This window comes from Taudactylus pleione, unplaced genomic scaffold, assembly GCF_031769625.1.
Source record: "Taudactylus pleione unplaced genomic scaffold, aTauple2 ptg000301l, whole genome shotgun sequence".
NCBI classification, from domain to species: Eukaryota; Metazoa; Chordata; class Amphibia; order Anura; family Myobatrachidae; genus Taudactylus; species Taudactylus pleione.
Window position 1 is genome coordinate 1,799,266 of NW_028284702.1, and position 23,105 is coordinate 1,822,370.

At 44.4% G+C, this 23,105-nt stretch overlaps 1 protein-coding gene across 1 annotated transcript in view; it reads right to left on the minus strand.

Moving 5' to 3' along the window:
* The window catches only part of SHANK1 (SH3 and multiple ankyrin repeat domains 1), a 618,796-nt gene that overhangs the window by 62,379 nt on the left and 533,312 nt on the right, over window positions 1-23,105 (minus strand). The window contains exon 18 of the mRNA XM_088482950.1: window positions 20,629-20,709. Within this exon, the coding sequence (XP_088339076.1) occupies window positions 20,629-20,709 (81 nt within the window). The remainder of the gene's footprint in view (window positions 1-20,628; window positions 20,710-23,105) is intronic.

A 23,105-nucleotide genomic window follows, 5' to 3' on the forward strand; every position in this document is an offset into this window, starting at 1 on the left:
TGGGTCCAAGTCCCGGAGGTACACGGTGTGGGTGACCTGGAGTAAACCCACATGTGGTGTAACTCCTGGGGTTCTCTTTTAATGGCTGTGTAGCGGTATAAGAGGGATGATGCGTCCTCTCACCCGGTCCTGGTGTCCCGGGGTCTGCGGTTGGAGGGGCATTCTATAGGTGCATTAAAGAAAACAAGTCCATGGGCAGATAAATGTTCAAGTAGGTCCTCCGACACGTTTCGGCTATTAAAGCCTTCTTCAAGGAGTTACTGATTTGTGGGTAAGTGTCCCTTTAGCCTGGATTTCCAGGTTGATTTTGCATTCACGTGACCTGGTGCGGCCAATCAGCGTGTGCAGCATCACTGGGTCATGTGATGATGATCGGATATGATGGGAGGGCATCAGCATACTCTTGTGCTGGATAAGGCGACTAATGGGGTAGCTTCTGGTGTGTGTACTAGGGACAATGGGCGGATAGGGTGTTTGTTATTAAACATTGTACCAGAGACTGCAACTATTCAGTGTAGTTTTATGGAAATATGGGGAATGCTTGAGGTCCAGTGATGTAATAGGCGCAATTGTATTATGCCATTGGTATCTGTAGTAAACTGTATCTAAATGCTAGCGTTTTCTGGTATGGTAGTGATGATGTTTGATGGGGGTTGAAGTGTATCACGTGTCTGGATCAAATAGTCCGGACAAGATGGTCAGTATGGTCATATTGGTGGTGGTGTATATCACAGAAGGTATCACATGTCTGGATCAAAAGTCATAGACAAATGTTAAGGACCAAAAAAGGGAGTTATGGAAGGGGAGGTAATGTGCTATAAGTGAGATGAATAACAGATGCAGTGTGGGGGTTACCTGCAAAATTTAATTGAGGTCAAGAGCTCCAGTGAATAGGTTGCATTTGGGCTAAACATTTAGAGTATTGTGTTAGTGGGGGGGTGATATCTAAAGTTACGGAATGGAGATGTATATGGATGGACTAAGTATGAAAATGTGTAGAGATGCTGAAGGGGGGAGGAAGTTATAATCCTGGTGTAGAATCAAAATCCAGGGAGTAAATGTGAAGGGGGGTGGGGGGTAGGATCATGTTGTATGTATGGAATCTAAAATGCAGGGGGCAAATGTTAGGCAGGAGGGGGAGAGGGGGGGGAGTATGTTCATGTTGTATGTATAGAAAATATTGGTGCACACTTAATTAGGGAGCAGGTATGTGCTGGCGTTGTATAAGTTTATATAAGGAAGGTTATGTTCCAGGTGTGTAGATGGCTGGCATCATACATGGGATGCTGAGTATGACCATTATATGTATAGAGAGCCATATCTGTAGGCATGCTTTAGGATCAATAATGATTACTTCAATATTGTTATATTCTATTTGGAGATGACAATTTGATTTTGTTATCTATATTTAAACCGTGTGGTGTCACTGTCTATAAAGTGAATATCCGCCATCTTCTTTATTCAGTCTCCTAATATGGTCACCCCCTCTCCAGTTTTTGGTAATGCTTTTGGTGCCAATAAAGGGGATTCCTTTTGTGTAACTCTGGTGGTTCTCAAGGAAAAGTGGGACGCTGTGGTTGTCAATCTTTCCTTAAGTGTTCAGCAATTCTGACTTTAAGGGGTCTTATTGTCCTCTCCATGTAATGTCTATTCCCCAAGCATTACAGGAGATAAATGACATTGCTGGTGTTGTATGACATGTGTTCCCGTATTGTGAATGCCCTCACTGTTTTTGTGGAGGTGAAAGATGTGGTTGGTTTTGTACTTCTTCATTGTAGCTGCAGAAGAAACCTCCTCTGGTGATGGTGTTATCCAGAGTTGACTGAGGGGGCATCCTTACTATTATGCAAATGCAAGAGGTGGTGTATAACACCCCCTGCTGTATTGAAGATCCCAGCACTGCAACCGAGGTCACAGGCTGAGATCTCCATCACAACCATCGGTGGTTGATGGTCGCGATGGTGGACGGCGCCGGGCCAAAAGCCAGCTGAGTACGCCCCAGCTTACTCAGGCTGGCCAACTTGCGAGCCCAGGACACTGTGTCAGTTGACGCAGACCCTGGGCTTGCCACTCCCGGAAAATGGGGAGGACAAAGCCCCCTTTCCAGGAACGCCGGCTGCCCTGCTCCCACACCGCCCCTTAAATGCCTTTGCCTGTCAATCACACTCACAGAATGGGTCCTGTGCATGTGCAGATTGCGTGCACTGCTGAATCAGGCCATGAGTGAGTGTAAGTGGTGGAATGTGATTAGAGACCATTTTGTATTTGATGTTGGGGGGCTTCCTGTAAATTACCTTTGGTCTCACTGGCAGTATATCTGCCAGTTGGTCGTCCTTCAGGAGTACATGCCATCGTTTATTGACTGTGTTGTATTGTGTGATGAAGGGAACATGATTCTGTAGGTGATTTTCTTTTCTCTTTGTGTACTCCAGAAGTGATGTTCTGTCCTCATTCCCTATCTGTGTTAATGTCTCTTGTAAAGTATTTTTGTCATACACCTTGTCTATAAACTGTAGATTACGTGTTTCGCCCTGCTTATAATAGTCTGTTAAACTGCTGCAATTGCGTCTGCTGCGTTTGAATTGTCCTATAAGGTATATTGTGAAGCCAGTTGGGATGATGACTGCTGCTTTGACAAGATGTAGCTATTTACAGCTACTTGTTTTTGGAATGTTCTCTTGTGTATCTGTTTCTGGTCGATGAAAATGTGAAGGTCTAAGAAACTTCCATCTCTCTTCCTGTATTGTGTTGTGAATTTGAGGTTGCTGTCATTGTCATTGATGTAGGAATCATGTTCCCTTCATCACACAATACAACACTAGCACTACCCAGATCAAGAAAATACCACCATCACCAGAGGAAGTTTCTTCTACTGCGGACCTTGCAATAAAATCAAATCTGTCATCTCCAAATAGAACATAACAATATTGAAGTAATCATTATTGATCCTAAAGCATGCCTAAAAATACAGCTCTATATACATTCAGGTCCATAAATATTGGGACATTGACAGAATTTTCAGATTTTGGCCTCTATTCACCACCACAATGGCTTTGAAATGAAACAAACAAGATGTGCTTTAACTGCAGACTTTCAGTTTTAATTTGAGGGTAATTACATCCAAATCAGGTGAACGGTGTAGGAATTACAACAGTTTCTATATGTGCCTCCCACTTTTTAAGGGGCCAAAAGTAATGGGACAAACTAAACAATCCTAAATCTAACCTTCACTTTTTAATACTTTGTTGCAAATCCTTTGCAGGCAATTACAGCCTGAAGTCTGGAACGCATAGACATCACCAGACGCTGGCTTTCATCCCTGGTGATGCTCTGCCAGGCCTCTACTGCAAATGTCTTCAGTTCCTGCTTGTTCTTGGGGCATTTTCCCTTCAGTTTTGTCTTCATCAAGTGAAATGCATGCTCAATCGGATTCAGGTCAGGGGATTGACTTGACCATTGCATAACATTCCACTTTTTAGCCTTAAAAAACTCTTTGGTTGCTTATGCAGTGTGCTTCGGGTCATTCTCCATCTGCACTGTGATGCACCATCCAATGAGTTCTGAAGCATTTGACTGAATATGAGCATATAATAATGCCCGAAACACTTCAGAATTCATTCTGCTGCTTTTGTCAGCAGTCACATCATCAATAAATACAAGGGAACCAGTTTCATTGGCAGCCATACATGCCCACGCCATGACACTACCACCACCATGCTTCACTGATGAGGTGGTATGTTTTGGATCATGAGCAGTTCCTTTCCTTCTCCGTACTCTTCTCTTCCAATCACTCTGGTACAAGTTGATCTTTGTCTCATCTGTCCATAGGATGTTGTTCCAGAACTGTAATGGCTTTTTTAGATTTTGTTTGGCAAACTCTAATCTGGTCTTCCTGTTTTTGTGGCTCACCAATGGTTTGCATCTTGTGGTGAACCCTCTATATTCACTCTTGTGAAGTCTTCTCTTGATTGTTGACTTTGACACATATACAGCTACCTCCTAGAGAGTGTTCTTGATTTGGCCAACTGTTGTGAATGGGTTTTTCTTCACCAGGGAAATAATTCTTCTGTCATCCACCACAGTTGTTTTCCATGGTCTTCCGGGTCTTTTGGTGTTGCTGAGCTCTCCGGTGCATTCTTTCTTTTTAAGAATGTTCCAAACAGTTGATTTGGCCACACCTAATGTTTTTGCTATCTCTCTGATGGGTTTGTTTTGATTTTTCAGCCTAATGATGGCTTGCTTCACTGATAGTGACAGCTCTTTGGATCTCATATTTAGAGTCGACATCAACTGATTCCAAATGCAAGTGTCACACCTAGATTCAACTCCAGACCTTTTACCTGCTTAATTGATAATGAAATAACGAGGGAATAGCCCACACCTGTCCATGAAATAGCTTTTGAGTTGATAGTCCCATTACTTTTGGCCCCTTAAAAAGTGGGAGGCACATATTGAAACCGTTGTAATTCCTACACCGTTCACCCGATTTGGATGTAATTACCCTCAAATTAAATCTGAAAGTCTGCAGTTAAAGCACATCTTGTTTGTTTCATTTCAAAACCATTGTGGTGGTGAAAAGAGGCCAAAATCTGAAAATTCTGCCAATGTCCCAATATTTATGGACATGACTGTGTGTATATATATATATATATATATATATATATATATATTATATAGCAATGAATATGGGGGTGCCCAGATAAAAAATAATATTGTGATTCCAACTAAATATAGTAATAATAGTCATACTCAGCACCCCATGTATGATGCCAGCCACCTACACACCTGGAACATAACCTTCCTTATGTAAACTTATACAACGCCAGCACATACCTGCTCCCTAATTAAGTGCTTACCATTATTTACAATACATACAACATGAACATACCCCCCCTCCTTCCTAACATTTGCCCCCTGCATTTTAGATTTGATACATACAACATGAACCTACCCCCCCTTTCACATTTTCCCCCTGAATTTTGATTCTACACCAGGATTACAACATCCTCCCCCCTTCAGCATCTTTCCACATATTCATACTTGGTCCATCCAGATACATCTCCATTCCGTAACTTTAGACACCCCACTAACATAATACTCTATTTGTTTAGCCCAAATGCAACCTGTTCACTGAAGCTCTTGACCTCAATGAAATATCACAGGTAACCCCCACACTGCATCTGTTATTCAGCTCACTCATAATTCATTCCCTCCCCTTCCATTACACTTCCTTTTTTTGGTCCTTAACATTTCCCTATAACTTTTGATCGGGACATGCGATACACACCATTTGACCATACTGACTATCTTGTCCGGACATTTTTTGATCCGGACACGTGATACACTTCAACCCCCATCAAACATCAACACCACTAAGCCATACTAGGAAACGCTAGCATTTACATACATATCGTCAGTTTACTACAGATACCAATGGCATAATACAATTGCGCCTATTACATCAACGGACCTCAAGCATTCCCCATATTTCCATAAAACTACACTGAATGCTTGCGGTCTCTGGTACAATGTTTAATAACAAACACACCCATCCGCCCATTGTCCCTACTACACACCAGAAGCTACCTCATTGGTCACCTCATCCAGCACACGAGAATGCTGATGCCCTCCCATCAAAACCGATCATCATCACATGACCGAGTGATGCGGCACACGCTGATTGGGCACACCAGGTCACATGACCGCAGAATCAACCCGGCAATCCAGGATAAAGGGACACTTGCCCACACATCAGTAAATCCTTGAATAAGGCTTTAATAGCCGAAACGCGTTGGTACACCTACTTGAACATCTACTTGAACATTTATTTGCACATGGACTTGTTGTTTTTAATGCATTTATAGAACGCCCCACAAACCCCAGACCACGTGACACCAGGAACGGATGAGAGGACGCATCTTCCCTCTTATACCGCTACACAGCCTTTAATAGAGAACCCCAGGAGTTATATCACCTGTGGGTTTACTCCAGGTCACACACACCGTGGACCTTCAGGACTTGGACCCATAGAGGGGACGTACCTTACCAAATATGTACCGGGATATGTCTCTAACAACTGGCTTCAAGACCCCATGGGCCCGTGGGTTCACAACATCGATCACCGCCGGACAGCGAGGTTAAGTCAGGACCTGACAGACTACATCTCCATAAGTCAGACACAGGCATTGATCCTATGCTGCTACCAGTAGATAAGCATTACTTACCCAGAGAAGTCGCCAACCACAGGACAGATCTGGACTCACACTGAATACTCTAAACAGCTTGAGCCCATAAGACTGTAGGCCATAGGTCCAGCAGGGGGTACAAACTGGTCCAGAACCGCAAATTAAGTAGCCCCCTGAAAGGGTCAACCCATCTCCCCCTGAGCTAATGGATGTTGGCACATGTACATTGAACTAATGGGACAGTTCTATCCTGGCTTTATTTAATGCACGCTAATTTCACTGCCATCCCAGAGAAGCACTGTGTCTTCTCAAATAAACAGTTTGGCATGTACACATTGTTCTCTGCCCATTCATTTCCATACTTATGCCCTACACCTAAACACCCTTCTGTGGATTATTGATACTACATTTAGTCAGACACTTAGGAGTAAATTTACTAAAGTGAGAGTTTTTAGAAGTGCAGATGTTGCCCAAAGCAACCAATCAGATTCTACTTAACATTTAAAATAGCACCTTCTAGAAGATAATCTGATTGGTTGCTATGGGCCACATCTCCACTTCTAAAAACTCTCATTTTAGTAAATGTACCCCATACACTCATTAAACATTATCACCTCTCCCCCCCCTTCCCCTCAGCCTCTCCACCTCATTTACACCTAAAGGTGGGTACACACTAAACAGATATATCTGCAGATATATCTGCAGATGATGGTCGTTCATACACACTGAATGACCATCACCTGCATGCTGCTGTAGGTCGGGCGGCCTGGTGGCGGGTAAGGGGCGTGGCCTAATCATGGCACCCTTCGGGGAAAAAAAAGACAGAAAAAAAACATTTGTACCGCTGCACGCTGGGGAGGGGGAGCTGTGTGCCCCTCAGCCCAGCACACAGCCAATGGGGGGCGCGATCAGCGTGATCGCTCCCCCCCTTTGGCATAGGAGACTCTCCAGCTGCTGCTTTACAGGCTCGAAGAGTCTCCCAGTGCAGCCCAGCTCACAGCAGCGTGTGCTGGGCTGCTGTGTATCTAAGAGGGATGGGGAGCAGTGCGGGTAATTAGTACCCGCTCACGGCTCCCCCCCCCTGTGTACGGGCGATCGGCTGATCGCCCGTACACACTTGCCAATGGACAGATATGTCTGCAGCACAGCCAATGCGATATGTCTGTGAACTACGTCGTTCACAGACATATCGTCTGTACACACTATACACACTGGCCGACGGGGGCACGATATATTGGCCGATCATCGATCGCCCAGTGTGTACCCAGCATTAGAGAGCGCTTACATCTGATTTCTAATTTCCACTTGTAGCAGGAACAGGTACTTCGGTAGTGAGTTGCTGCACTCCAACCCTCCCCTCTTTTTCCCACTCCCCCCTCTCCTCTCCCCTTCCCTTCACATAACTGGCACATCCCCCCACCACGTTTTAAAAGTGCGGCTCAACCTTTTTTATCTAGTATTCCTGTATAAATTTGACTTATATTATACAATGTAAACCACAGTATCAGGTTTACATATCTAGGAACAGTATTTATAAGGCAGAATAACTAGTGGATGCAGCACTTTAATTTTGGTATGTAACACCACAGATGACAGCTTCTTTAATGTGATGCCCAGGAAGTGTGGCACTGCCCAGCAAAGCTGCCTCAAACCGTACAAAAAAAAAAAATCCAAACACCCTCCTCAAACAATATTAAGAAATGGCTTCTTCAAATTCAAATAATTACACTTGCATAGTTTGAGAGACCATATATATGTCTAAGGCTGACACGTTTAATATAGAGATTGGCCAAAGTTTCCATAGCCGGAACTGCACACCTGGACGAATCAGCTTGTTCCTCCGTAAAACTAAAGTTGTGCAAAATGTTATCGCAATATCTCTCTTCACTAATCTCCTGATGCACTCCCACTCAGTCTCTATATTCTTAAGTAGATGGCCGACTTTATACTCCCTACACTAAAATGACTTACTCTTGCTTAACACCTATTTCCTGTACTGGTCCATATTCCAGGAACTACTTCACTTTCAATATTCAACTAATATTTTCCCTTTATACCTTTTAAAACCCTTCTTAAAGAGCAATCAACTAAGAACATGACCCCTACTTTATACTTGGAGATAACATCTAACAGGTAGATGAGCACTTCATTTTAACCCGCTGCCTCTACTTGATTTCCATCACCTACTGTAGCTAGCTTATATGCTCAGCGGGGCAGTGACCTCTGTGATTTTAGTTGCATTTCAAAGTACTGTTTTGTATATTATTCCTTATATTGTTCTTTTATTAACATTCTAAAGCGCTTTGTATGCATTAAAGCTATGTCCATAAAAACAAGAGATATGGTAAGAACTTACCTTTGTTATCTCTGTTTCTACGAAGTCCATAGGGTCCACAGGGTTGACCTTGGGGTTTAGGTTGGGAACCAAATCCGGGCACCACGCAGTTAAAGCTTTCAGCTCCCAGGATGCACTGGGTCCACTCTCCCTATAACCCAGCCCCCAAGCCAGAGGCACCTCAGTTTGTAAGCAGCCAAAGGCCGGAGGAGGAAAGAAAGAGAGAAGACTGGAACACTCAAGAACCATACTCACAGACAAGGATACGGGAAACCGGTGACCAGTAACACAGCTCGTATGAAGCCAGATGCGTCAGGGCGGGAGCCCTGTGGACCCTGTTTTGTACTTCAGGGTCCATAGGGGGTCCACATGGTTGACCTTGGAGATGTCCCAAAGCAGTCCTTATAAGGGTAGGGATGCTCCTGTGCTGAGAAGAGAATCCGTGCTCCAAAGGAAGCATTGTGTTGCGAATTCGAGCTTCCAACACAAAGCTTGTGTGTGCTGTTGGTAGCAGAAATGGGATTGAGGAGACAAAGCTGCTGGTGCTGGACTTTGATGTGGACATGAAGTGAAGACTGGGGAGAGCCATTTGTCCAAATTTCTAGACTGATAAACACACCCCCCTTTCTGCCTCCTACTTCTTACCCAGCTGTTCCCTCCAAAAATATCCAAAATGAGAGGCAAAGGAAACCAATGCATAGAACCTTAGAAAGGTCTGGACAGAAGACCACGTGGCCACCTTGCAAGGCAGAACAGCCAAGGCACCACAGCGAGCCACCCATGAGGGGCCCACAGCCCGAGTAGAATAAGCATCAACAGAAACAGAAAGGCCTTCCTATGTGTAGGCCCCTGAGATAGGCATACGAAGCCATCCAGCCAATATCTGTTTATTGGCCGGCCATCCTTTCCTTTGAAATCCAGAAATCCATAGACCACAAATAAGGAGTCTGATTTCCTGAAGGAACTTGAACGGACACTTAAATCCGGAGAGGAAGGACCACAGTCAATGAGACCACCCCAGCCGATAGGACTGGAGACTGAAAAGTCGGTACAATAAGTTCCTGAATAATATCGAACTCAAAAACCACTTTAGGAAGAAACACGGGGCAAGTTCGACTCACAACTCTGTCTTGGTGAAATATCCAGAATAGGGAGCCCCTTGAGAACGCTCCCAATTCCAATATACTCCTGGCAGATGCAAACGCCATAAGAAAGAGAGTCTAAGCCATAAACCACGTAAGGGCTATCAAAACTAGTTGTTCACATGAAAGCCACCGGAGGGCACGAAGAAACACTGTCAAATCCCAAATAGCCCCTAGGGGGGATAAAGGGAGGAAGAATCCAGAAAACACCCTTAAGGAAGGATCTGGATACCCTAGAGTGGAACAATTCCACATCCGAACCATCCTGATAGTGCAGAGACCTGCACTTTCAAGGAGGCCAGGCAGAGGGCTAGAACCAAGCCAGCTGGAAGGAATGCCAGAACTTCTGGAAATCCTACACACCTGACGATCGTAGCCACATTCTGAGGTAGATCCCAGCAAAAGCTGGCTTACATGCTCTAAACATCCCGATGATGACAGAGCCAGAAAAGCCTTAGGACCACAGTAGGGACGCAGCCAAAGACAAATGATCCAGGTCCATGGAAAGGCAAGGACCCTGAGACAACAGGTTCAGATATTAAGGCCGCAGGAACAGAGTGTCAATGGAGAGACTCCGAAAATCTAAGTACCAGTGACGTCAGGGTCAATCTGGAGCCACCAGCAGGGCAGTACCTCCATCTTGATTGAACTTCCGAAGAACTCGAGGAAGAAGGGAGACCAGAGGAAACAGGTACAGAAATTTGAAGGACCACTTCACTGACAATGCATCACCGAAGGTTGCTTCAGTACCTCTAGTTCTGGACCCTAACACCGGCAGTGTGTGATAGAGTCTGGAGGCCATGAGGACCACCTCTGGGAGGCCGCCTCTGCTCACTAGGAGTTGAAACCTCTCTTGGAGAAAAGACTAGTCCCCAGAATGCATGTCGTGATGGCTGAGGAAGTCCGCTTCCCAATGGAAAACTCCCAGAATGAACACTGCAGAGATGGTCGGGAGGAGACCCTTGGTCTGTGTCAGAATGTGTGACACTTCCGTCATTGCTACCCAACTACGAAAGTCTCCTAGATGTAAGCCACTGTAGTGATATTGTCGGACTGAACCTTGGCAGGTTTACCGTGAAGTATGTGTTAAGCCAGAGCGAGGGCCCAAGACAGCTTGAAGTTCCAATAAGTTCATTGGCAGGGCGGAATCGACAGATGTCCAACTGCCCCGAAAAGGAGTGTGGACCGGTCACTGCGCCCCAGAGACTGGGGTCCATAGTAAGGATTACCCCAAATGAGATGGCCATAGCCATCCACATAGAGACAAACGCACCTCCGGAGAGAGCATCATCGTTTGAACAGTGATCCGATGGAGAAACCCATTCCTTCTAGAGAGGAACAGTTTTTGCAAAGGCCTGGAATGGAACTGAGCATATTCCACCCTTCCGAAGGTAGGCATCCTGGATTCCAGAACCTGCATTACAGAGTGTAATGGCACTTGTCGACTGTGGAGACATCCGCGCACTCGTAGTTGAAGAGTGGAGATCTTGTCTGACATCAGAAGGATTCTCCGATTCTGAGAATCCAGCAGGGCTCTCAGATGAATCATACCCTGTGAGGGATTCAGGGAGGACTTTTTCCCAGTTGATTAACCATTCGTGCTTGTGAAGGAAAGCAATGGTTAACTGGAAATGGCCTTAAAGTACCTTGGTGATCCTGCTGAGAGCAGGAGGTTGTCCGGATACAGGAGCAGTCGGATACCCTGAACAGGTAGGCTATCATAAAAGCCATAAATCTGGTAAACCCCGGTGGGGCTGTGGACAGTCCAAAGGGCAGAGCCCGAAAACTGGAAGTGTTGCTGTGGCACAGCAAACCTGAGTTAACGCTGATGAGAGGGCTCTATAGGTACCTGTAAGTACACGTCCTGAATATCCAGCGATACCATAAAGTCCACAGGTTCCATAGCCTGGATGATGGAGCGTAGGGGTTCCCTCCTGAACCTAGGTACCTTTAGGAATTGGTTCAGGGATTTGAGATAGAGGAAAGGCCAATGAGGGCCATTCGGTCTCTGCCCCAGAAAGAAAGCAGAATAACCAGTCCCTCGCTGAGATAGCGGGGCTGGCATAATTACTCCTGCTTACCGCAAGGACTGTATAGTTTTCTGGATTTGTAAGGCCTTGTTCAGGTCTGAAGAAGGGCCTGTGTAGCAAAACATGTGGGGAGGCCGTCTGAGCAATGAGAGGGCATACCCGTGAGAGAATTCAACTCTTACCCAAGCATCTGTGGTGACTTGACACCAGCACTGGGCGACCTGAAAAAGTCGGTATCTCACTCTGGGATCCCCAAATGAAGACCTGTCCCATCAGGCTGAAGGTTTATCCTTAGGTTTAGAAACAGGGCGTCTGGATGTCCAGGTCTGCTCGCTACCGGGTATGGTGGCCCTCGTGGAGGCTGACAGCCTAGGAAAAGACTGGCATTAGGCTGTCCCTGAGGACAAAAAGACTCAACAGATTTAGTACAAGGCCTTGTAGTGGGAGCAGCTGAAGGCGAAAATTTGCAGAGTGATACTGCCAACGTTGCTACAATCTTGTCAAGGTCAGGACCAAACAAGATCTCCCCAATATAGGGTATCCATTTTAAGGCCTATCTTGGAGTCCACATCTGCCTTCCATGAGCGCAACCATAGGGTATGGCAGCGGATACAGTCGCAGCCGAAACCCTGAAGGTTAGGAGACTGGCATCCAATGTTGTTGCTCCAACATATGAAACTAAATTTTAAATGTGAGCAACAAAAGGCATCTGATCCCCAGACGTTTTTGAGGGATAAAGCTCTACAAATGCAGCAGCCCAGCACTCAATAGCATTAGCCACCCATGCGACAGCCATGGTTAGACGAGCAACAGCCCCTGAAAGTGAGTATATTGATTTCAGGCAAAGTTACCACCTACGGATCCGTAGAATCCGTCCAGGCAAGGATGGGAGGCGTAGTAGCACTCTTAATCAGACGAGTAACATGAGAATCCACCCCAGGAGGTGATTCCTATTACTTGCAATGACCCTCAGGGAATGGGAAACATGAGGCCAAACGCTCTTGTGATTCCTCTTATCTGGCAATTGTCAGACTCCCACCATGTGATCCACCCACTGGTCAGAGAGGGGGAAAACAGCTGAAGACACTTTATTGCTTACACTTAGGGTGATTTGATTTAGGTGCAGGTTCAACATACTCTATAACTAGGATGGACATGACCATCAGCACCAAACCAGGGATAAAAATACTTGATTTATGCTCCCCTTCGTGTGAAGGAGTCCGATACATCATCCAGTGCACCCTTGGCTGACGATCTGTGTTAGACAGCAGTGTAGACTGGGAAGTAACCACAGGGCGTTTATTACGCCATTTTGTGTTTTGTAGAAATGACATCCACCCAGGATGGCTGTTGTGGTAATCCCTGCCAGGGAAATGACAGACTGTTGTGATACCCCTGGAAATTTGAAAACCCCCGGTAGGGAGCGGTAGTCTGTGTCACCGGGGTAAACCGCAAGAACTGTGAGATACCCTGAGAGGGAAGGGTAGCATGTTGAAGCAACCCCAACTGGGTTACAACTAAGGGGATCCGCAATGGTGGCCAGGGTCTTGAAAACAAAGCACCCAAGGGGTATCCTGTAAGGGGCTCGGCACCTCATACTGTACATAACCCTTTCCGAGTCAGATCCTCCGTACTCACACCTGCAGCACATGGCTGGCAGGATAGCAAAGATGGGTGCAGTATCGTGCTCTATTTCCTGGTCAGACATATCTGACTAACCACCATCTTGGAAATATCAAGCGGCGCTATACTGGTCCTGATTAACGCTAAGATTAGCTGCAGGAACCCATTATCAGCGTATGCAACACACAGTTCCATCTAAAATATGGCAACTTGCAGCACGCACAGTATGTGACAAATCTCACAAATACTGTATATACATGTGAGGTCTCAGAACCGCCCTAAGTACACCTGTATTAGGGCAGATTGTAAAGAAAAGGGATAGATATACACTGACAGGTGAGAGAATAAAGCACAAGTCACATATAATGCAGAATATATATACATAGACATTACATAAAATATACTGCAAATGTCGCTACATTCAACTGCCCAGATTCAGTGTCTGGGAAGGCTATAGCGCTGTGTACACTGACCTAAATGGTGAGGTACGCAGGGGGACTGGACTCACTGTCATCCTAGGAGTTCTCTGCTGCTCCATAGAGGAAATGGCCGCCTGGAGACCTCAGAGGAAGCGTGGTCCACGGAGGAAGCAGCTCAGGGATGCCAGGCCATGCGCTGAAAAGGCGCGCTGAGCTGAGGGGAGGAGCCACTAGACAGGGAAGGCTGCCTCCCTTGGCTAGCAATTAACCCCCGAGACACCGGTTTCCGCTGCCGGCATAACTCCCTGGTGGTCTAGCGGTCACATGGGGTATGCCTCTGCAGAGGGGGAGCCCGCTGCCGCTGCTAGCGCCTCCGATCTGTCCCCAGAGACCGGAGGCAGGAGACTGCAGGATACACACGCCGGTCACCGCGATCTTTCCTGTCCCCGTCGATCCAGCTGCAGCCTTGGTATACCTCCAGAGCCCAGCTAGTACAGAGTCTGCGGTCCCGCCGCAACCCCCAGATCTGTACTGACGTCGCGGCGCCGGCGGGGTGTAGGAGCGGCAGCTTGGACGTCCAATGGACAGTCTGATGCTGCCGCTCTGAAGAGTTCCAAAATAAAATAAAAATGTATCAAACTCAAATAAATAAAAGCTTAATCAGCCCCCCTGCGCATAAAGGTGACCCAGTGCATCCTGGGAGCTGAAAGCTTTAACTTTGTGGTGCCCGTATTTAGTTCCCAACCTATACCCCAAGGTCAACCCTGTGGACCCCCTATGGACCCTGAAGTAGAATGTATATATACCATATGTGCATACACAGACCACTGGTCAATTCTCTGACCACGGACCTTGAACAGCCTGAATACTAGCACTGATGACTAGGGAAGGCCATCGGTGTGTTTTCCATTGATGATTGCCATCGATGAAAAACAAGAGAGGGACCACTGATGGTATGAAATTACAGTATGCAATGGCATACCGTTAATGGTTCCTTCCATTGAAGTTTCACTGCCAAATCGCATGCAATTGTTAGTTGGGAGATGGAGACCACGCCCACGGAGGAGGGGCAAGATGCAAATAGCCACCTTGCCCACTTATGAAGGAGAGTAGGTGGGGCTGAAGCTGACTGACAGCTGAGGCTGTCAAGTCAGCACACACAGCTAGAAAAGGGAGGCCATCCCGATAGCACTGATGAACTGTCACAATGGCTCCGCAGCACAGGGCTAATACTGGCTGACAGTGTAAAATGAAAACCATCTGCTGGCGGACCCATGGTTACCATCGATGGTGAGAAACTAGCTGATTCTCCACCATTAATGGTAAGACCACCGGCCATTGAGTAATGATCAGTGATGGTTTCTAACCATTGATGGTCGATGGCCAACCCTACTGGTGACAGCAATGTGTAGACTGTAGTTGGATAGCTGTGGCTGGGCACAGAGAGCCCCTGAAGTTTTTCTAGATGCAATTCACATTTCTGAGCACCCTGATGTCCTACACAACCAGCAGACTTCCTATGAAACCAGGGGTCATATTACCAGCTTCCAGTGTAATCAGGATCGATAGTACAACAAAGTATCAGCTCTACACATAACCGATTACACAGGCCATGGCTTCCGGAGTTATCGCAGAACAGTGTTATACTGTATGTATATGTGCTGACTCCTCTCACCCATGTCACTAGAATTTAATCACATTACAGAGCGGCCAGAGCACAGTGTAGGTAATGCAAAGTAAATAATATGCATTCAATTATTCTGCAATGATCAATATCAAGGATGTACCTTTTTCCACTTAACATTCAATGGAGAAGCAGAACGGTGTAGGGGAAAAAAAATGAAACAAAAAGCCATATGAACAGTAGTGTGTAGCACAAATGCAGACGCATGTATGGGAATGAAAATGGGGATATCAAAATCAGGACACACAAGGAAGGAAAAAGAAAGGAGAGAAAAGGTCCTATTGTTATCACTTCTCTTTAGAATACATCATTGAAGAGAAACTATCAAGTATTTTTGACTCATTTCACCTTTATACCGTACCTGTAGCCTACACTCAACATGTGTGACAACAATGCAGCCTATCAATTTACCAGGAAGCAGTGACATCACTGAGGCATGAAGTGCCCGCCTACACTGTGCGTAGGCGACAGGTATACTTTCCATATATATGATTGTGACATTGTGTACTCTTTACAACAGCAATTACAATCTAGATTTCAGTCTGTTTTACTGAGAAATCTCAAAGCAGATGGAAGGAGTTCTCATTCTCTGGAAAAGCAAGGTTTCTGCAGCTTATTCACATGAAATGAAGCATATTATTCACTATCTGATGATACTAATCACTCAACTGACTCAAACCAATAGGAATTTTGTTAGGTATTGCGATGCAAAAATGAAATTAAAGTGACCAGACCATATTTATAAAAGCTATTGTCACACATTAGTTTGAATGGAACAGTTTAATTTCTCTTTTGGAATTCAGAACAAAACAGGCCATGCCTTAGTCTGTCCAAACTATACCTACATATGTCCAAGCTATGCCTATTTCCTGTGAGACAGTTCTTTATTCAAAAAGTGAAAATCAGTATGTTTTTTAAACAATGTTGTTAAAGTGGTATTAAACTCAAAACATTCAAAAACACATTAACTCACCATGTAAATCAGGCCTCATCCTATACATTAAATGGGATGCATACTGACTTTAGAATTGTACTCCTGCTAGAAAGAGTACATATCGGCGCATTTCACCCCAATGCAACAAAAATCTTCAAAAACACAAATGTAACACATCTCTCTTTTAATTTAAGATGTAAATAAGTCTAAACCAGGTAGAATTGTAATATAAAAACTAAAAAAGTATAAATTATAAAAGGTATTAAAAAGTCTAAAGGTCTAGTTGGGCTGGTCTTTGATGTGATGGTGTTATTGTTTGCACCACATGCAATTTTTGGAGCAACCACAATCTCACAAATGTACTCATATCTGCACGTAAACAGGAGTGTTCTCGAAGGCCAAAAAGTGGCAACACACCAAAAAATGCAAAGGAAGGATGGTTATAGCGCAATTGCACAGGTTAAAGGCCAGTTCTGCATTTTTTTTCACTTTGTAAATGAGCCTAAAAAGTACAGTGACACCATGCTGTATACAGCTATAATAAATGGAATGTAGTAATTTATTCCTAAAATTGTATTATATATATATATTTATGCATATATATATATATATATATATATATATGTATGTAAAAAATATAAATGTAAAAAATATAAAAATGTCTACAAACTCAGCATTTACATTTAGGTAGAGGTGTATTTCATTTAATGCATATAGAAAAACATATAAAAATTAATCAATGTCACATGAATATAACTGTAACCCTCTAAATAAAAAAAAATACTATTTAAAAACTATATCACCAACATGCAACAATAAATTTATTCTAAAAATAGCAGCTTATTAACCGTTACCACTTTAAAATTATTATAATTACTATAAAAAGGTAGTCCAATGATGCTCAAATAACCAGAAATAGCAGCATCCAAATTATATTTGTAATTTAAAATAATCCGTTCAATTAAAATTGCTTAAAAAGCTACAATAAAAGTACAAGTCAAATAATTGGTAAAGTAACTCCAATATAGAATATTGTAAAGTGCAAGTTACTAACTAAAATATAAAAAATATATATATATAAAATAATGAATTGTTCAGGCAGCTTCAAAACTTGCAAAAATGTTTTTGTTTGTTAGTCAATAAAAAAATAATTCTCTTCATTAAAATATTTTTGGGGCTTATGTGATTTAGGTCATGATTCAGAGGTGCACGCTATGTGCACGCGATGTCTACAGAGGCCTTGTTCAGATGGGGACACTGCACACAGGGCAGGTGAAAGTGTCAATGAAGGTTGGAATTTCAGGGAGATGGCAGTCAATAGAAAATTTGACAGTCTACGTAGATACCAACTGGTAGACAGACAACAGGTCGACAAAAGGTCAACATGGTCAAAAGGTCGATATACAGAAGGTCGCCATGGATGAAGATCAACAGGTACAAAAGGTCGACATGGTCCAAAGGTCAACATTGGAGTGGTTGATACAAAAATGGTCTACACATTGTTTTTAATTTTTTTTTTTTTTAGGGTTAGGGTAAGGCACTTATCGGAGGGTTAGCGTTAGGCTCTAGAAGGGACGGTTAGGATTAGTCACTTACCAGAGGGTTAGGCTCTAGGAGGGACTGTTAGCATTAGGGACTTACCCCGATATTTAGGGTTAGGCACCAGGTGGGTTAGGGTTAGAATGAAGATTAGGGTTAGAAATTCAAAACATGTGTCGATCATTTCTTGTGTTGACCATTCCAATCTCAACCTTTTGTACCTGTCAATCTTCATCCATGTCAACCTTCTGTATGTTGACCTTTTGTACCTCTCGACCTATTGCCTGTCTACCAGTTGGTGTCGATCTTTTGACTGTCTGTCTAAATAGTGTAGATCTTTTAATCCACACCCGTTTCAGGGTTTGCACAATCAGGTGCACGCTTCTGCTCAACAAAAAGACACAGCCACGGTGGCGACTGCGTGCACCTATGAATCAGGTCCTTAATGACAGTCCATGTTACTAGAACTTCAGCTTGGGGCCCTATTTATCAAGAATGTGATTGCGATAAATGACTGAAAGCTTAATGTTCCTATTTGCGGCACTACAGGAACAGGTTACAGGGCTATATATATATCATTAGCATGTTCCAATTAGAAGCTGTCGCGGCAGGGATGTACTTAATATAGTGGGGAAAGGTACACTTTCAATGGCAAAGGGTTACCGCTTCCAATGCTATGGTGAATTACGTTGAGCTGCATTATATAAGCAGTGGAGAGCTGAATGAGCTATTATGCATCTACTTTTCTTTCCTGCTGTACTGAATACAGAATAATTACATAAGCAAGACAGCTATCATGAGAACTGTAGAACTCCACCAAATGGAAATTTATTACAGTATTATAAACAAAAATAAAAAATAAAAAAATTAAGCATTTCTTTCAAATTGCAAAACATATGAACCAGTAAACAACTGTGTAAGCATATGTTTATACACATAGGTAAACTAATCAAAACATTAGTGATAGTTTCTCTTTAAATGACACCAGTGTAGCACATCCTGAACATATGAGATAGACCCAGTATGGTTGAATAGCCCCCAAGCAGAACATGCTTTAATTCTGTTTAATAATGACAATGGGAAGATTGTACCAGTTCATGCCAGATTTTTCCTGGATACTTTGCTATGTCCTGGAGAGCAGGCATGACACATACAAAGCTTACACGTCATTCTCACAACAACACATAGACACTGCAGATGCTGGGACTTGTTTCCACGCTTATAAAGCCATCTGTGGGGCTTCATGTGTGCACTGTCAATGTCAAAGGACTTCACAACAAGCACTCCTGGTAGGGTTACAGGAAATGAAACCTCTGAGCCATGAGGTAATACTCGGGGTGTCTTTAAAGGGTATCTAACACCCAAAAAATATATTTTATAATTGTGGGGGAGGGAGGGGCAGCAGCAGTGTTATAAAATATATATACCTGATCCCAAACACTTCTGCACAATAAGCCGACAGAAATCGAAACCATCATGGAGTGTCCCAGCAATGTACCCTGGGAAGGTTCACAAATAAAATGCTGGGGCATGGCGGGCGTAAGTTATGTTTCTATTGGGATTATTACAGAAGCCACAAAACCTGTCCGCTATTACAGAGAGCTGAGATGCCACAAGAGACTGAAGGAATGAAGGAATATATATATATAAATATTTTTTTTACACACCTGGCTAATACAATATACTTTATGTATGAAAATAGTGATCTAAATAACTTTTTGAAACATATTTCTCAGGGGGTTTTATTTACACAATTTGCAGGTCATTGTTATTACTGTGTGTCATCCTATGGCTGAAATACAGCACTTAAAATGAGAAGTTTCTCTGCAGCAATAAGTGGAATAGTACAATAGCTAATTTCTCTAATTGATAAGCTATGGCTGCCTTCTAAGATATATTAAATGAGTCTGTGGATCACTAGCGTTATTTCAAATTTTCCAACTGTATTCTGCTGCAGATATGTGGTAAAACTGCTTTAGCAAGTGCTTTATTTCAACCTGAAGGCAGCAGAATATTAAAATTGATAACAATGTGAATATTCACCCAATCATTTGGTAGATAATAACTGAAAATTTATTGGGTGGTGCTCCTTTTTAATGTACCTTTGACTACAGTATAACAATGTTGATAAAACCATATGGTTTGGGAGGGAGGACTTTGACCTATTGAAATCTATGAATGATATTTTACATTACATCAAGCCTGGAAACTCTACTGATGGGGGCTTATGCAATAGACCGTGAGATGTAGGCACTAGGAGTGATTCCAGTTAGTTAGCCCATATATTTAAAGCAGTAATAAAATTCCCAAGGCAGTTGGGGGGGAGGAGGGGGTCGCCGGTCGCATTCTGGGTACACACGTAGTTTAGTGTGCATCCAGCCCAACTTCACTCGCACACATGTGCCTGCATCTTACAGGTTATTACATAAGGTCCTAGGTGTATAATGAAGAGGTGCAGAAAAATAGGACAGTTAGAGTACGTTATGCTATGTTGAAAGTTTGTACAGAAGTGAAATAAAAAAAATAAAAAAAAACAACCACCCTGATCAATAAGGCAAAACTAGATGAGAAAAACAACAAAAAACATTTTCAAGCCATTCTCCTTATTAGAGGTTTATCTGATGCTGGATCTATGCAACGACGCATGCCCTTATGCAGACTATCATGGTGAGACTTCATGCAGGGTGACTGATTAATATGCCAGAGCATAACCACACAATGTGACAGTAACACTTACCCATTTCCTCCAGTTCTGATGTCATCGATTTGGAGCGCAGTGATATTGCAGGTGGGGTAACACGCTTTGTTTGCTGGGGTACTAGAACAGTTTAGAAAAAGAAAATTGTAAGAGCAAACATATACATAGACAGTAGAAGCACTTTAGTCCATGGACTGTCGATTCTGAGACCTCAGCTCTCTATGGGGTCTAAGTACTAAGCAGTGATAAGTGACAGAGGGGGAGATGTATTAACGGCAAAATGCGGTAAAACCCCCGAAAATGCAGTTTTCGGGGGTTTTACCGCATTCCCCGTATGTATTAAGCAGCAGAATGCGCTGCATTCTGCTGCTTCGCGTCGCTAGGTAACGCCACCTTCAGGTGGCGTTACCCAATAGAAGCCTATGGGCTTCTTAGCGCAACGCTCGGGGCTGGGAGGGATCCGATCGGATCCCTCCCATGAGCCCCCGCGGCCCGCGGCCTTCTGCGCATGCGCAGAAGGACTTCTGGGTGCTCAACCCGGAAGTCCCTCTACCCGGCAGCATCGCAAAGGACAGCTCTCATCGAGAGAGCTGTCCTTTGCGAAATCCTTGGTCCATACCGCGGTAATGAACCGCGGTATGTACGCGAAGTCGGGGGGGGATGTACCGCAACGGCGATGTCGCCGTTAATACATCTCCCCCAGAGTGAAAAGTCATAAGTCTGTGATAAGTGCCAGCCAATCAGCTCCCAACTGTCATCTCACAGGCTGTGTTTGAAAAATTACAGTTGGGAGCTGATTGGCTGGTACCTTATCACAGACTTATCACTTTTCACTCTGACACTTATCACTGCTTAGTACATAGACCCCTATATATACAAAAAAAAAAAAAAAAAAAACACGGGAGACACAGGTATCTGGTCGGAATGTTCACTTTCAGATCAAGGGGTTTGTAATGCAGCAGGAAAATAACACTGTTTAATTTCAGAGCATTGTTAACCCGTAAGTTAGCATGAGAACAATTGTGTCAGATAATTCGAAATAACCTTTGTGTTTACTACTGTATGTATATTGTGTAGTGTTTCTTATCAAGATACTGAAGGATTTGATTTCAAACCACGGGGTATTTCTCTTAGCCCAGAGGTTTCCAAACTCGGTCCTCAAGGCGCCCTAGCAGTCCAGGTTTTAAGGATATCCACACTTGACCACAGGTGAATTAAATAGTACCTAAGTCTATTTGATTTAACACCTGTGGTCAACAGTGGTGTAACTAAGGAGGGGTCGGACGGGGCACGTGCCCTGGGCCGCCGGCCACCGTCCAGGTCAGTGGTTAGTGTGTAGTGCAATCTGCACTACACAGTAAAACAAACACACCTCCGGCAGCACCGTGTACTACACTCACTGACAGTGAGTATACTACCCAGCGGCGGTGTGTTTGTTTGAGCAGACTCTCATTGGCTGCTGCACCCAGGGCAGGAGCTCACTCATGAGCTCCTCCTTCCAGCTCCTGCAGTGGGTGAAGGGAGAGAGGTCATGACGTCTCTCCCAAAGTGCCAAGCGGGACAGGAGGAGTGGATGGCGGTGGGCGCATGAGCGGGGATTCAAGTAAGTATAATGTGTGTCTGGGTTGTATGTGTAAGGGGCACTGTATAAGGGGCACTACTGAAGGGGCACTCCATAAGGGGCACTAATGGGGCACTGGATAAGGGGCACTACTAGGGGCACTGTATAATGGACACACTATAAGGGGCACTAATGGGAGCACCGTATAAGAGGCACTATTGGGGGCACTGCATAAGGGGCACTACTGGGGGCACTGCATAAGGGGCACCACTGGGGGCACTGTATAAGGAGCAATACTGAGGGCACTACTGGGGGCACTGCATAAGGGGCACTACTGGGGGCAATGCATAAGGGGCACTGTATAATGGACACAATATAAGGGGCACTAATGGGAGCACCGTATAAGAGGCACTATTGGGGGCACTGCATAAGGGGCACTGCATAAGTGGCACCACTGGGGGCACTGTATAAGGAGCAATACTGGGGGCACTACTGGGGGCACTGCATAAGCGGCACTACTGGGGGCAATGCATAAGGGGCACTACAGAGGGCACTGCATAATGTGCACTACAACAGGGGGCATTGCATAAGTGGCACCACTGGGGGAACTGTATAAGGGGCAATACTGGGGGCACTGCATAAGAGGCACTGTATAAGGGGCACTACTGGGGGCATTGCATAATGTTCACCACAACAGGGGGCACTGCATAATGTGCATCACAACAGGGGTCACTGCATAAGGGGCACTTCTACTGAGGACAATGCATGAGGGGCGCTACTACAGTGGGCATTCCATGAGGGCACTACTACAGAGGGAATTCCATGAGGGACACTACTACTAGGTGCATTAAGGTGCATATGGAATGGAAAGTAATGTTCCCAGAGTGACGTGTGTTATGTGGGCATGCTGTCATTTTCCAGTGGTCACGCCCCTTGTGGCATGCGGCCAAGCTCA